General features: G+C 43.8%; 3 protein-coding genes across 3 annotated transcripts; 1 reads left to right on the top strand and 2 right to left on the bottom strand.

The window, feature by feature from the left end:
• Positions 1–184: 184 nt before the first annotated feature.
• Bfra_000595 (putative family helicase protein) lies at positions 185–5,483 on the bottom strand (the record flags this gene model as incomplete). Its single annotated transcript, XM_037331041.1, has 4 exons — positions 185–1,291; positions 1,341–1,999; positions 2,209–4,998; positions 5,048–5,483. The coding sequence occupies 4 exons, from the start codon at positions 5,481–5,483 to the stop codon at positions 185–187; spliced, it is 4,992 nt and encodes a 1,663-aa protein (XP_037197374.1).
• Positions 5,484–8,521: 3,038 nt separating this feature from the next.
• Positions 8,522–10,513, bottom strand: Bfra_000594 (putative ammonium transporter protein; the record flags this gene model as incomplete). Its single annotated transcript, XM_037331040.1, has 4 exons — positions 10,356–10,513; positions 9,856–10,187; positions 9,341–9,798; positions 8,522–9,290 (listed from the first exon to the last, which is right to left on the bottom strand). The coding sequence occupies exons 1-4, from the start codon at positions 10,441–10,443 to the stop codon at positions 8,522–8,524; spliced, it is 1,647 nt and encodes a 548-aa protein (XP_037197373.1). The 5' UTR covers positions 10,444–10,513.
• Positions 10,514–15,565: 5,052 nt separating this feature from the next.
• Bfra_000593 (putative thymine dioxygenase protein) lies at positions 15,566–16,647 on the top strand (the record flags this gene model as incomplete). The annotated part of the gene is made up of 3 exons (XM_037331039.1): positions 15,566–15,916; positions 15,977–16,481; positions 16,571–16,647. The coding sequence occupies 3 exons, from the start codon at positions 15,566–15,568 to the stop codon at positions 16,645–16,647; spliced, it is 933 nt and encodes a 310-aa protein (XP_037197372.1).

The raw sequence follows: 16,647 nt of genomic DNA, 5'->3' as shown, positions 1-16,647 counted from the left end.
TCATATATGTCGTAAACCCAGCCAAGCCCCAGCCAGAAATCCCCCAAAATGCTAGCCGCTATGCTGAAAAGCAATTCGAACCCAAGCTCCTAGAACTCCGAACCTATCCCTATACACATGCATATAAAGCCGTGATTGAAAGTAAAGAAATGAAAGAAAATTCTCAAGAAATCAATACCCTGCTTCATGTCGGCATGGGATTTATCCCACTACCGCTACTACCACCACCACCACTTCTCCCATACTGAGCCATTATTGACCCCTTCGGTGCCGTGCTAGTTTTTCTGCTGCTCGCAGGTGCTCGCTTCTTTGTAACACCACTGCTTGACCCTGCCCTACTTGAGGTCGAACCACCACCTTTTCGCCTGCTGTTAAATCGAGGTTTTGACTTGTTACCATTAGAGCCTTGTTGATATGATTTTTTCGATGATTCAGCTTGTGTTGGCTGGGTCCTTGGAACTTGGGCTGCCATTTCCATTCGCTCATTGAATGCTTGCACTGCTGGATCGATCTGAAAGTACGGGGACGGCTCTTCCGATTGGTCTCCGTATTCATCTTCCATTCCACTCTCGTCATCTTCGCTCACCAAGTTTACTATTAGATGGTTCTTATCTGGCTTGAAATGTGGATCCATCATCTCGTTATAATGCAATCTTCTCTCCTCTAACAACTTCAAAAATCGCTTGCCATACGAAGCTACATTATTTTCGTCAATTCCAGGTATTTGTGACATCAGAGTGGTATCTGTTGTCCAGCGAATTGCCATCCGTCTGAACTCGACCTCTGTGAAATAGGGCTTCCTGTGATTGTTCTTGTTTCTGAGAGCTTCTTCCAACATCTTAGCGTCCCGAACGAAAGCAATCACAACCTCTTGATGTACTGGATCTAACCTCTCCATTTCCTCATCGACCGTGATGGGTGGCCCAATGCGACTGGTTTGTCTATTGCCGCGCATTGTTCTGCTACTTCCCCTCGTCGGCTCGAAGTAATCCTCCACCTCTGAGCTTTCAACACTGTCGGAAGCAGGAGGGTCGTGTTGTGGGTAGGTGCTTGGATGAAAATCGTCATCACTTATATCTTCATCTTCAATGTGTCGTTCTTTGCCTTTTCTACTATAGCGGGTTTGACTTTGAGTTATTGGCGAGGTAAGTAATGTAGACGGTGGCGGTGCTTGCTTTTTGGCTTTGCTCTTTATGCTCTTGCGTGAAGCTGCGGCAGGCGACGTCGATATTCTAGTTTGCAGGGGAAGCCTTAAGTTTTTGGACATGTATTGCCTATGTTTTGGACCAAGCTAGAGGAGTGATTAGTGTTTGCACATTGTAGAAGGGAAGTTATCTTACAAAAACAAAGTCATTATGAAATCCACCCCTGTTCTTAATGGCGCGGAACTGCAGACCTCCAAACTGGATGAGCTTCTCAATGAGTCGTTCAATCTCCATCTTCCCCATATCTTTTAGTGAGCCAAACTCATCAAGTTCGTGATGGTTTTCGGATTTGATCTTTGCTAATGCCTTGCCTTCCAATACAGCTGAGAAATGACCAATAGCAAAATTGCCTTGAACTTTACTAACGAGACTGATGACTTTCCGGGCCTCGCTACTGAAATCGCGCTCTTCGTAAGTGTCATTGGAATTGCATGTATCACAATTACCACAATCTTCCCTCTTGAAGGTCTCGCCAAAGTATCGCAGTAGTTGCACTCGGCGACAATCAATGCGGTTATCACAAAATCGCACCATAGCTTCCAACATTTGACGCTGCTCGTTTTTGACATCTGGACCACCTTCCCCCTTCTCAATCATCTTTTTATAGATTTGACTATCTTGAAACCCATAGTAGAGGAAACACGCAGCCGGTTTGCCATCTCGACCAGCTCGACCAGTTTCTTGGTAATAGCCTTCCAACGTTTTGGGAAGGCAATAGTGGATGACAAATCTCACATTTTGTTTGTCAATACCCATACCAAAGGCAATCGTTGCGACCACGACTTGGATGCTTCCTATTTGCCACTTGTGTTGGGTATCTTCTTTTCTTCGGGCGTCATATGAGCATGGAAATGATGTGCTCTGATCCCTTGTTCCCGCAGCTTTTTAGCCACCTCTTCGCAATTGTCACGAGAGAGGCAGTATATGATTCCGCTCTGGTTTTTGTAGTCGACAGAAAGCATTTTGGTTATCTCGCTAAACATCGCTGCCGTTGATCCTTTACCTGTTTTACGTCGAACCTCATAGTAGATATTAGGTCGATTGAAACTTTGCTTTAACTGCTCACAGTTTTGCATACCAAGGTTGTGGATCACATCCTTCTTTACTCTTTCTGTTGCAGTCGCAGTCAATGCAATGAATGGCACGCCGGGATATCTCTCGCGAAGCTCGTGAAGGTTTTTATAGTCTGGTCGAAAGTCATGACCCCATTGACTCACACAGTGAGCCTCGTCTATGACAATACGAGCAAGTCTTTTCTTGGCATAGAGATCATCCAATTTCGATTGGATAGCATTGCTTTTGTTAATCATCTCTGGAGTGACGTATAGCAACTCGACAAATTGCTCTGGCTTTCTTTCGTTTAAACCATTGAACAATTGTTGTCTTGTCTCCTGAGTTGATTCACTATTGAACAGATATGCTTGAATGCGAAGTTTGTGGAGGTGATCTACCTGATCATGCATAAGCGCCAAAAGAGGAGAAACCACAATTGTAACACCCTTCGTTTTGCCCGATTGTACAATTGCAGGCAATTGATAACACAGGGATTTTCCGCCACCAGTTGGCATCAATATGAATGCATCACGCCCAGCTAGGGTAGCATTAATTGCTTCCAGCTGGTTGTGTCGAAAGCCTTTTAAGCGAAAACGATCCTTTAGTGCCTTTTTGACATCATTAGACCACGCATAACTGTACATATCTGCCCGAGAAGAGTCCACAACTGAATACATATCTCTTGGTTTGTCTGACTTCAGGCTACCACGCTTTGAACTTCTCGATGAGTCTCGTGATGAATCTTGAAAAGATGCGTTGAGAGATAATTTCGTGGAAGATGGCTTGAAAGAGTTACTTTGCTCAATTTGATGTGTCAAATCAAGAATAGCTTCATCGTCATCATCATCGAAATCCCCATAATCTTCCTCTGCCTCTGCCACATTCTCCTCAAATTGCTCATCAGCTACTTTAGTCCTTTTCGCAAAATCTTCCTGGTCTTCAAGCATTTTGATAAGGTCCTCGTCATAATCGTAGTCCGTCGGGGAAGGCTCTCTATAAAAGTCCGGCCTTTTCACAAAATTATCAGGCCTCGAGTAGTTACTGGCAGGAATCATTGATCTGGCAGGCGACGTATGTCTCATAGAAGATGGTGGAGCAAGACGAGGCTCTTGTTCCCTTGACTTACCAGGATTCTGATAGTTAGATGGTGTGCGCTCTTGCGTAGAGCATCTCGTTGCGCCTGATGATTGATGTGAAAGAGACGGAATCTGGGTCTGTAGAACGACTTGTCCACCTGCACCCGCACTTGAAGTATGGGTGGAAAGCGGAGTCCTTGTAGACGGGACAGCCCCGAAACCGTAGTTTATTGCGCCAGAAGCATCGAGTAGACGCCAACATTCTTTCTTTTTCTCCAAAAGTTCACTAGTCAGCACCTCAGACTCTCCATTATCTTCACCTTGGATATATAAACTTTGTAAAGCAGCAGTTGTTTTTGAAGCGAGATCCTGAAGTCCTTGCAAATTCTCCGCGAGAGCTTCGAAGGCCTTCTTCTGGTCCAGCATAGATTTTCGCTCAGCTACTATGTCTGCCGGAGGATGCTCGCCATCCTCAAGATAGATTTGAAGTGCCTCAAAATTCTGATTGAGAAGATTGTCCAGATGTTTCTGAAAAGGTGTAAGTGCCGTTGGATTCTTCAGATACAAGCTCACAATTCTTTTTTCTTCGAAGCCTAAAGAAACTGTTGAGGCCTGACTCGAACCTCGTTGGGGTAAAGTCTGTGAAGCCATATACTTTGTAGGAGAATCCCGTTGGAAAGGAGATGGCTCGTTCTCTTGACGGAATGATGCATTTTGTGATATCGACTGTAGTGGGCTAGTAAATCTCTTCTTGGCGGGAGTTACTTCACTGTTCTCGTGCATTTGGATTTGGGGCATTGTGTGATTTTCTGGCGTGCTACGGATTCCATTCGATACTTTTATCGATGGTGGGCATGGCGAACAGCTCACCTTTGCCTCTACCTCTGACGGGATGTCGTCGTCGTCGGAGTCAAAAATTTCTTTCTTAAGCCTACGATGTGTGAGGGGTGACGGGGTCCTTGTTACTCGCTTTTCCCGACTTTCAATAGCAGGAGACGCTTGTACTTGAATCGGCGAAACATGTCGCACCTTAAGAGGTGTAACACGTTTTCGAGAACTGATCATGGGAACAGGGGTCGTTCTTCGTGTTGGTCTTCTGTCCATAACAATATTCTCCGAGTTTTGTCGGCTTCGAATCTTAGATTTCGCACGTTCGCCCTGAGAAATCATGTCTTCGACCATATCAACCTCTTCCAATAAATCCAGATCAGGGTATTCCTCTACTGCTTTGCGTGGGACAATTGTTTGTTGAGAGTCGGGAAGGATATCTCGAAATGATAGCCCTGGAATTTCCAGTTCGTCAATGTCCATAAACGAATCGTGTTGTTCGTCTTGCAGTTCTGTTACGTGTACCGGTACTTTCTTAGACTTTCGGGGAGACTGTAACATAGATAATTCCTCACTCTTCCGTTTCTTCGCCCTCTTTAAAGGTTCTGGTCTGGATGCTGACCTCTCATCCCACAAAGTAACAGAGGCATCTTCAAAGGCTTCCACTGTGCTAGAAGAATTTACGATAGGAGCTCCCATCAGATCGTCCCCGGTCAAATCTATTGATTCCACATTGTCGAAATTGACTCTGCTTTTCGGCAACGGAGCTGGGCGAGGAGTTGGACGAGGTGTTAGACCGCTCGGTTCTCTTGTAGATATGGGTCTGGAAGGAGTGCCTAATGAAATCAATTCATGAACCAAACTGAATCGCCTTCATTTACATACCATTTTCATTACATTGTAGCTTATAGCTTCTTGTAAGGGAGGAACTGGCCGTGGAGGAAGGGGTTCCAAGTTGTTGATTTTGACTTATGAGACTTGGCCTATTCGTCTTTCGCGCTGATGTGAGTTTTCCCATTTCCGGATCTGCCAATTCATCCCCAGGCACTGGTATAGATTGTGTTATCGGAGTAAGTATACGGGGATGAGGTGGGTGTGAATTCGCCACAACATTGGAGATCTCTTCAACCCGGCGATTTCGAATCGGAGCAATTGGCGTATTGTTTATTTCTTGCGCGGTACCTTCCCCTTCGAAACTCTCCAAATTCGCGAATCCTGATTCAATCGTATCTGCAAATGCAGGAATTTGAACTCCGGCGGGGGTAGTAACTTTGTTTTTAATCAACCAAGAAATATGACTTTGAAGGTTATGTCGAGTCATGAGGAGTGAATATAGTACTGAGTTTTTGGTGGATCCATTGGTATCTGAAGTCAATTCCGCTTTGGAAAGTCGATGAAGATTATAAAATTGTTGGGGTGCAACAGTAGACAGGCAATATGTTGATGTTTTGCGACATCGCGATAACAAACGCGAATTGTCGCGTCATTTAGCGTCATCATGTGACACCCCGCAAAGAGCTTAATTTTGGCTGGAATTCAAATTCTTCTTATTCGTGCTATCAAATTATTGGTTGAAGGGTACCGCCTGGCAGCGTCTTTTGCAGATACGTTTTTGCTTTTTTACGGCAGTGGTGTAACCAGTCATGTTGGATACTCTCGAAAGAAGCCTATCAGCGACTCAGATTCCGTTTGCATCGACTTGGACTTTACTAGCAGTCGGGATCTCACAATGCCAGCTTGATGGGTAGCGGGTACTTGCGTCCAATGTCTTTCCCCGAGGCAAAAAAGAACAAACAGATATCACGATGTGGCGGTTTCGTAACTTATCATGCTTAACAGCATCGAAGGAAAGGTTTCGACTATGAATGCACAATGCTACAAGGTAGTTTCCACCAACAATCTTTGTGCTAAGTCCATGTCACAAGCAATCCGTCACTCCTAAAGATAATACAATACCAAATTTCTAAATTCTTATGATGACAAACTATGGGCACATCATGAGTTCAGCTCGGCCAATATCAAGTGTTTCGTCAAAATCACTCAAGCCTTCCTACATTATCAAAACTGTCACCGCTGTTCGTGTACACTGGCCTGTTCCATCAGTAACACCGATGGCTACCTAAGGAACTTCCCGAGAAGTTGCAGAGTGTATACGGTCCGGGTTTGAGATCAAATTACTGGACTTCTATGACTAGATTAGATGTAAGGTATGCATTAGACGATGCATGTATGCGACGAACAGGGGTCTTTCGTCTCTACAAATACTCAATACTGGATGAAGCATGCTTAGAGATACAACTAGCGTTGTGTCTCAAGATTTCAATATCCGAATTCTTGGAGGTTTTGTTTAATATTCCGTCCTATTTTCAACATCTCTTTCTTACTGTCTATTTCAGTGCTCGTTTGCGAAATATATCGAGGAAGTTCCTCATGTACGCAAGATTATCGCAATGTACACTATCTCGGGTATATGAAACATTTTTTGAACTATGGATTGATATCCCCATGGAATGTACGTAGCTGAATTTTGTGCCACATTTTTCTTCTTCGGGGGCGTTCGCAAGTATCAATATATATATACCGCATTCTTTCGCATCTTTACCACAAAGTCAAATGAACCATGACTTTTAAAATTTACACATCGATCGTTTGATCTCCTCGCCAATCATATCGATCTGAAACACAAGTGTTTATAAAAATGGTACAAATGCCAGACCATTAACATGCCGATATCTCGCCCAAAAAGATATCAAAATTAACGTCATTTGAGCTATTTCTATGCCAGTACCACCCAAAAAGCAAGATATGAGCTTCATTAGAGTTTAAATACATTTAAAACTTTGTCTCAATTGATATATGGATTTCAATATCATTCCACACTCGCCCGTGGTATGCAGTCTTTTTGGTGCGCTTAGCGAGATCACCTTGACATCAACCTTCAACCTTCAACCTATTTCCACACTTTCACCACCTACCGATAACACAGCCACACGTATGATCATCAAAACTGTCATAGACTCTTCCAATCCAAATCAACCGCAGTTCAAAAGCTCCAAAAATCCTCTTATCAAGCCAAGATTCCCCAAGCTCTCCCCAAGCATTCACAGCCCCCGCCAACATCCCCAAGCACCAAAACTCATCCATCAATCTTCCACGTAGTAACAGTCTCGAATCGACACTGCTCTCAACTTCCCATCCATGCTACCTACACATCTCAATCTCCCCACAATCTCCGTATCGAACCCATCACCACTTTCCAATTCCCAATCCCCAATTCCCAAGCATCAAATCCCCGAGTCCGTGCGCACACCATCTATCCGGCCCAACCCGCCTTGCACCCCTCTCACTGATAAGCATGCATGCATACACTTTATACCAGCACCACACCACACCACACAGCATCACCACCCTCAGCAATCCTTATCTCTCTCCTCTCCATTCTTGCTCTCATTCCCAAATCCTTATCTCCACATCCCACATCCCTGTTTATATCCTTCCCTTCCCTGCCCTCCTTCCCTCCTCCCTTCCATGCATCCCCAATCTCCGTCCCATGCACATCCATCCATCCATACATACATGCACCCCAAACTCCCACCGGAGATTTCGTCCTGCTAGGTGCGATGCGCGCGATCACTTGCATCATATGCAGACCAGCACGGGTGTGATGGATGTGATTTCGATTGTGATTGTGATGTCATGATGGGGAAACATGTTAAAACTGACGTCAACCATTTAAGTTGTTGACGTCGTTGCTATTTCTAGATTTCGGATCTCTCGAGAGTTCGTCTCCAAGCTGCGGAAAGCAAGACAAGTTTCAATGGGTAGTCCGAAATCCAGCGAGACTAGTCTCTCAGCAGCATTCTAGACTAGATGGATGGTAGATGGCGGCAGCTCGTTGAATAGATCTTTATAGCCACTCACATGCCTGGCAATTCGTGTATTTTGGGTTCTAGAACGGGTCTATGTATACGGATTTCACATCATCCTATTCTTGAGTTCACATTCATTATAGGTAGGATTGAAAATTTTGTACACCAACAAGTATGTAGTCTGATAATATGTTCATCCCTCTTACATCCATTCTATATACAATAAAATCTTCTTTTAAGTTTCAACACTATCCACGCGAATATTTTGGGAATCAAATAATCCCACCCACCAAACCATATGGAGTACATGTTTTCCTTGCCCCGGTCCACTCATCATCCCAAAACATAAACATGCATGAAAAAGAAAATAGATATCTCATAACCAAGTTTCCCGCACTCAACTCCTCGCAATATAGCAATCGTGTCGTATCCAAAGAATTCCAAAAAAAAACCCCTCCCAATATTATTTATTTTGTGTCAGAAGCCCTTTTCAGTTATTTTGTGCCTCTCTCGCCAAAGCAGCCTTCTCTTTATCTGTTGCCGCAATTCCGTGTCTGTCACCCATAATCATCGTATGAGCATTTCCCGCCCTTGTATCCGCTTCACTTCCACTGTTTCTTCCGCTCCCCGGCGCATGTCCCGTAATCATATCTGAATGTCCGGTTATCATGTCCGAGTGTTCTGGAATACCGTGACGATCCTCGGGGTTTACGTTACTCTCCACGTTTTCTGGTTCATCTTTTGCGGGTGTCCAGGCAAGGTAATCACGTCTTACCTCAACGTAATCGTATGCGAATTCGCCGAGTTGATCGTCGTCCATACCAAGGAGTTCAGCTTCTTCTGAAGCACGGAGATGGAGACCAGGAATATAGTTTATGATGATAGCGAGAAGGGCGGAAACGACGAAGGAATAGGCGGTACAGGCGACAATATAGGCAATTTGGATATAAAGTTGCTTGTAATTGTGGTTGAGCCAGCCGCCGGTGATGACTCCGGTGTTGACACCATCAAGACCGATTATGTAGTCTGCAGCAAACAAAGCGTTGAAAATCAGTCCGACGACGCCGGCCATGCCGTGCTCAGCTAACACATCCATAGAGTCGTCAATGCGGATCCAGAACTTAATTTTGGTGCTGTAATTGCAGACGATACCGGTGACAATGCCGAGGATGACAGAGGCCCAAGGGGGAATGAATCCGGATGTGGGTGTGGCGGCTACAAGACCAGAGATACAGCCTGAGCACCAACCTACCATGGACCTATTTTCTATCAGCTTGAACGTTTTTAGAATGGATGAAAGAATACTGACCATTTTCTCGCGAGTCTCCAATCCAACAAACACCAGGTAATACTTCCAAACATGGCTGCCAAGCACGAATTCCAACAGGCCATGACAGCTCTCAAATTGGCTCCAAAAGCACTTCCTCCGTTGAATCCTAACCATCCAAACCACAGTAAAATGGTACCCAGGGTGATCAACGACACGTTATGTGGTCTGAAATTCAACATCATCTTTTCCTGTCTCTTGCCCAAAACCATCGAATATGCAAGCGCGGACATACCCGAGACGATTTCGACTGGTCCACCACCCGCATAATCGAGAACACCGTATTTGAATCCCCAACCGTTGACATTCCATACCCAGCATGCGACTGGACAGTACACAATAGTAGCCCAAAAGAATATGAATACCATCATAGGAACCAAACGACCTCGTTCGGCGACAGCTCCTACGACAATTGCGGCAGTTGTTGCGCAGAATTGTAACTGAATTCCAATCATTAGCCCTCGCTCTCCTGCAAACCCTAGACCAAAATCACATACCTGATAAAAACTGTACAACAACTCAGGAATTAAAGGACTTCCTGGACTTGGCGTACCCAGGGTGTTCATCAAACCGAAATGTTTCAAATTTCCAATATACCCATTCGTAGCCGTGGAACTGAAAGCCAGAGAATAACCCCAGAAGTACCACTGGAAGACTATTATGGAAAAGGCACCCATACAGGCCCATATCATCGAGAGCGCAGACTTTCGACGTGCAAGACCGGAGTATAGAAAGCCCAGACCGGGGGGCATGAGTAGAACCATACATGATGCTACGATGATAAAAGCTTGATCACCCGGATCGAACCATTGATTTAAATTTACGACGGCTAATTTGGGAATTGAGTGTTAGTTGATGTTCTTCCATTGTGACGGGGTTGAGGATTGAGGTTGTTGAACTAATTGAGATAAGAGAGGCATGCGGAATGTGTAAATTGTGGGGGTACAATTGGGTACAACTTGGCACTCGAAGATTCGAAGAAGAGATGGAAACATACCACTATCGCCACCATTGGCTCCGGTGCCATTATAATTTGCAGGAGCTCCAACATAGCCATAATTGGGGTAATATTCGTTACTCGACATCGTTATTCAATTTCGAAATTTCCTTCAATTGCCCTTCCTGTCGCCCTTTTCTCCCCGCGAGATTCCCTTTGTGTCGAGGTTTTGGACAGGGAATGCCTTCAGAATGACGTAGAGATCGTTTTTCGTTGGACCAGGATGGATGTTGGCGATTTCGAAAAAGTAGGAGAATACGATTGATATTCGAATTATAAAGGGGTTGTTTTGGTTACAACTGAGAAAGAATTGGTGGTTTGGGTAGTTTTACAACTATTGATGTTGTCTCACTACCTAATCCGGTGATAATTGAGAGGTAGATTGATAGCAGAGTTGAGTATCAAGAATATCCTCGATACCAGCTAGGTAGATGGTGAATGAGAAAGACCGGACAAAGTTGGAAAACAATCAAACAATCCCAAATCCAAAAGATTAAAGAAATCAATCTCGAATAATGGAATCCGAGAGAATCGCTAGAAATCGGGACTGTTCTTTCCTTTAGTACTTTTCAACTAAGATGGTGGAGCTCTTCCGCTTTAAAAATACGGAACATGGGAATTCTAGTCCGCATGGCAAGTGGCAGCTATAAAACCTTATAGTTATGATATCCACATACATTTACATTTACGGATGAGGAACGCCTTGGACAAGCATCTTCGAGAAACCACAAATACCAAGCCATGCATCCATGTTGTGGACAGGGAGGGATATGTACCAAGAGATCGGATAATTATACCAACTTTACTCAAAGTTCGAGCATCCAACCATCCATCCATTCAACACTGTTTACAGTATACGTAGCGGCCTAGGTACTCTGACCCAAAGGATCTATCTGTCGGTTATTCCGTCTAGCAAAATACATCTGAACGGTAGTTTCACCACAAGCGATCCGTCCAAATATGCCAATCACATCCAAATATTGATCAGCTCGCAGGGAAGACCATTTTCATTCTTTACGCGAATTCGGATGAGGTCTACGAGTCTACAAGCAACAGTACACTGTACTAGGCAGATCTTTTGAGATCGACGGGCCGAGAGTTTACCCAGTTTAGTTTCTTGCTCCGTACCCATGTCTCTGGATTCGACGTGGGATGTTCGTGTGAGAGGTGGACTCATTTATCCCATGCGCGGCTTGAAGCACAATTAAAAAGGACTCGGGAAAATTAACGGCTCCAGATTCGAATTTCGTACTATGGGCCAAGAGATATGAAGGTCGTGAGACATGTAGATGTTTGTGACACAAATGACATCTGAAGATATGATATCACATATCATTGGTCAATTATATGTGTATCTTGATTCCCCCAAATCCCAAAATGTAAGCCAGTCAATGCATAGTTTCTGATTAGATCTTTGAGCATATCGAATCATGTCATGCCCGAAATCGCAATTGTCAGGCAGCATATGATACGAAGATACACATCCCACGATTATGGCTGAAAGTCTAATCAATACTTGAGGCTTACAAGTTTCATCAAGAAAGAGAAATGAGGCTATTGCGATTTCTGCTTCTATTTCCATTTTCATCTAATCTGGTACTTCAAGGTCTCCCAACACATGTGAATTTTTCACAAATTATTATCTTCACATCTGCACGGAGATTGGTAGTCATTTTCTCGACCACATTAATCCTCTCTACCTTCCGATATCACCCATTTACTGAAATTACAGAAATTACAGATCCACGACTTCCCAACCTTCAATTATGGGGTACATATCCTTGACGAGCATAGCCCATGTTGACGCACGAGAATTGAATACTTTAGTAAAGGAGCTATGTATTCATGCGGGTCGTAGGGATATCTCCGAAAAGTAGGTAAGCACGCTCGAGACAGGGCGCGAATGACAGAGACATGTTTTTGGTTTGAGTTTGGAGGATTGATTATCTGATTTGATACGATCTGATGATAATTGCATTGACTGGTTCACTATGTTTGAGAGACAGGTTGATATCAAAGCCCAATGTCATATTTAAAAAGTCTGATTCCCGCGTGAGTGTCAGGAGTGACTTGTCTTCTTTTCTTTCTTTTTCTTTTTGATCAAAGGATTCCATCTCAGCTGATCATTCATACGAAAGAATTCAATATCCAGAACAATCTTCCCCCGATTTCGCTCCTCACCCACACTCTCACATCCTTTCCTCTCCCCAGCTTGTCGTCAACATGCTTGTCTGCCCCCCCGCGTGTGGCGCCCGCAAAAAAGGTACCCTATGTGCCTATCTTGCTACTTGGTAGTCTGTGGCTACTGGTATTGCATAGAATGGTATGCTCATGGACATCAAATTTTTCTTTGTACTTCTTAAGGCTTTTTCCGTTGCTTTTTTTTCGGTCCCAATGCAACGGTGATATATCATTGTGTGAGTATCTTCACTTACCCCTTCATCTTCGCCTATCTTCGATTTCTATGCAACAACTCGTAAGATTTACCAATTCTGCTCCAAACAATCAATCTGCCCAGATATATCATACATAGCCCAGTTTCAAGCTGAAATTACATCTTCTCCCATCATGACGTATTCTTCTATTCTCTCCTCTCCTAAGACATCAATCAGTCCCCCAATCTCCAATCTCTCAAAATCTCCCCTTTGACCTCTCAAAATTATCAACAAATAATCAATAAACCTCTTATCTTTTACTCCAGATAAGCTACGCTTCCTAACCTGAAAACATCTAGTTTCTGCCCCTGGAACTCATTAGCCTTATCGTCGTTGAAACCACCCAATGGAATCCCGCATGACAAAAAGCCTTGACATCTCTTTCAACCTATCACATGTGTGGATGTCTTTATCGTTCCTGTTATCTTTAAACTAAAGATTGACTAAGAATTAGCTCACTCGGCTCGCTCGATGGGTCATTGCAAGCTCCGCTTTTCGGCAGTACATATTTAGATTAGACGGGGGGGCGTTCCTGTACGTTCTAGAAAAATACTTAAAGCGAAGAAGTAAGCGAGGAGATGGGTGGAGTGAATTTGTATGTATGGGGGTCAATGCTTCTGGTTACCTTTTTTTTCTCGCACGAGCCGGAATCTCCCGACATTGATTTTGTAGTTTATACTAATGAAAGGAAGGCATAAGTTTCGTACATATTTCGCTTTTGAATGCCTAGATGGATTTCATCTCTATTGTTTCTATTCATATATCTTGATGCGGCTGGAATACTGGGAAGCATGAAGAAAGCTTTATTGGGATAGTTTCATACGTATTGCCTGCTGGGCAGCACCCCCACGCTTCTGGGGTGCAGGTGAGGCTGTCCTGAAGAGAATGCGAAGTTGGGGATCAAAATCCTTGTACTGCATCAATGGATGAAATGAATTCTGGAAGGAAGGCATCCGAGTTGTGGGAAAAACGAGAGACCAAAGAGGAACTCGAAGTATCGATAGCCTCCTGAATACTCGCGTTAACTGTCAGCTTTTTTCTTTCTATTTTTCTCGAAGAGTTCGGGTCGATATTATTCATCATGCTTCATGACCTCCTCTAATTTGTCCTCCCTCACCTCGTTTGAGTGTAAATCATGCAAGTGCCTCCTATCATTTCATTCAAGTCGCAGACTCCATTGTTTCCTACATACCTATTAAGGAGTCTGCTCCCATTTTATCTTTATCTGACTCTTGTTCTTCGCGAAGTCCTTCATCCCATTTTTCTATTACATCTCTCATAGGATGATGCATGTTACTCGATCGCTTCTTTTTCATCTCTTCTGCTCTACTGGCAATGCGGTTCCGTGAGGCTAGAAGTAGCTGGGTCTAAAAATTTCATGTACTTCCAATATGAATCTCTCATAGGCTTACTAGCAGATTGGAACTAAGCTGCCTGCTCCGAAAGAACTTATCTCAAATTTCGAGTTGCATTTCACGAGAGTCAAGATGCCCATTCAAATAAGCTGCTTGCGTTAGAACGTTGCCGTTATAAATCTGTCTGTTGATCATAATTTGACCGAGGGATGGATGTAGTTGTTTCTGTTGTGGAAGGGTGGTTTCTCTGAAAACCTCGAGAAATATTGATGAGTGAAAAGAAAAGCGAGGCTAGGTCGGAAATTGCAGTCTGCAGCACCTGACTCACCGTAGTTATTCACTCTTTGCAGTTACATGTGAGACTGGGATGCTACTAGCTGAGTACAGCACCATATGAACGCTCCCAGTTGACGGTGGTGTTTCTTTATCCTTGAGAAGAGGCTCTCTATACGGTGGAAATATTACTGTACCAGAATGTACACGGTAAGTCAGTGGGCATGCGTGTCTAAGCAATTCACACCGCCCATATAACTCGAATTGTGTGTAGTGTCCAGTGATAGATTATTGCAGGAATGATTTATTGAAGGTCAGGTAAACGATAGCACTGATATCGATCTAGAAACAATTTCTTGTTGGGAATACTTTAGAAAGGGGTGTTTTTAGAGTTCAAGGAAGAGACATCGAAGGCAAGTGTACATGTTGCTCAACACATACCCAAACCAGTAATTTCCATGTACCGTCCTTCAAACCCGAAACCTGACCAATAAAAACTGCTATAAGGCAATAACTTTAGTTCATATTGACTGGCATATGCCGAGGGTTTCACAGTGCTGACTAAACATATGCACACTCACATCAACGGTCAACGACGTACGACCCCAGACCCAACCCCTCATTCATTCTCGGCGGAGTGACGAGATACATCTAGTATAGTAGGACAATTGTTTGGATTTGTCAGCCTTTCGCATGTTGTTCAATTCTATTCAAGGGAGATCGAAGAATGGTCGATGTGTATTGGCTCAACAAGCTGATGGTTTCAGGATATGCTAGTGTGGTAACACTGTGTAATCAGTCGCTCGCTAGGTGTACATATCGGTATTGCGAAGCTGGTGCCATACTCCAAATTTTTGCTTCGAAAGATAGCAGAGACTATACTGTGTGTGGACTCCGTCACGATTTATTACCTCCTTCATTGAATACTATATCTCACCTGTTCCAACCGTCATTTACGATTCCGTTTCACTTCTCATAAGATAGTTCTTGCTGACAGTGTTTCCAAAATTCCGGACTGCAGTCTAGTTAAAGATTCCTATTTCGAATTCCTGACGATAATATCATCAGATATGTTATTTCCGATCCGAAATACTTCCAATGTTTGAAACTACTTCAACATTCAAAGCTATTTAAACAACTCCTCAACATGGCGTCCAATTCCACCTCCGCAATTCCCATTGTCGACTTTACCCCCTTCTTATATCCTGCATCTCCAACATCTCGTCTCGAAACTGCAAAAGCCCTCGTCAATGCTTGTCGTCATTTCGGTTTTGTATACATCATAAACCATGATATCCCCTCCTCATTACTCGAAGAAGCTTTCGCAATGACGAAACAGCTTTTCGCTCTTTCACACGAGGCAAAAATGCAAGCGCCGCATCCACCCGGTCCAAGTGTCCATAGAGGATACTCGTATCCGGGCTTGGAGAAAGTATATCAGGTTATTAGTGATAGTACTGAGTTGGGGGAGAAAATGAGGGGAGTGAAGGATTGTAAAGTGAGTTTGTTTGATCATTTGGGATACCCTCTTACCTTTCTGATCTTACTCTATCACAAGCTGCAACTACAAAAGACGCTCACCCAAATCGGCTTTGGTCAAGGTGAACTAACAGCATCCTCACAGGAAAGTTATGAAATCGGCTCCGAGAAAAATCCCTCCCAGCCAAACATCTGGCTTCCCGAATCCACACTCCCAAATTTCCACTGCTTCATGCAATCCTTCTACCACCGTCTCTCTACTACAGCTCAAACAATTCTCCTAGCCCTAGGTACAGGACTAGAGCTTCAAACTCCCTCCTTACTCGCGGATTTCCATTCCGGGCATACTAACCAACTACGACTCCTTCACTATCCTCCCATTCCCGCCTCTGAAATCGAAACCGGACTTGCGGTAAGACTACCAGCCCACACCGATTTTGGAAGTATCACCATGGTATTTCAAGACGAGTGCGGAGGATTGGAAATCGAGCACCCGAAGAAACCTGGTGAATTCATCAGGGCAGATCCGGTTCCGAATGCTATTGTAATGAATATAGGTGATCTACTGATGAGATGGACTAATGGTATTTCATCCCTTCTTCATTTCTCTCTCTCTCCATTTCCTATACTCTTATCGTATGGTGTATAATTTCCAACATATTAATGTATACAGATGATCTCAAATCCTCACTCCATCGCGTTCAACTCCCCCCTCAACATCTCGCTACACAATCACCGAGGAAGGAGTAA

Source organism: Botrytis fragariae (genome assembly GCF_013461495.1).
Source record: "Botrytis fragariae strain BVB16 chromosome Unknown tig00000001, whole genome shotgun sequence".
Taxonomy (NCBI): domain Eukaryota; kingdom Fungi; phylum Ascomycota; class Leotiomycetes; order Helotiales; family Sclerotiniaceae; genus Botrytis; species Botrytis fragariae.
The sequence above is the reverse complement of the archived record's forward strand: the minus strand, read 5'-3'. Positions and strand labels throughout refer to the sequence as shown.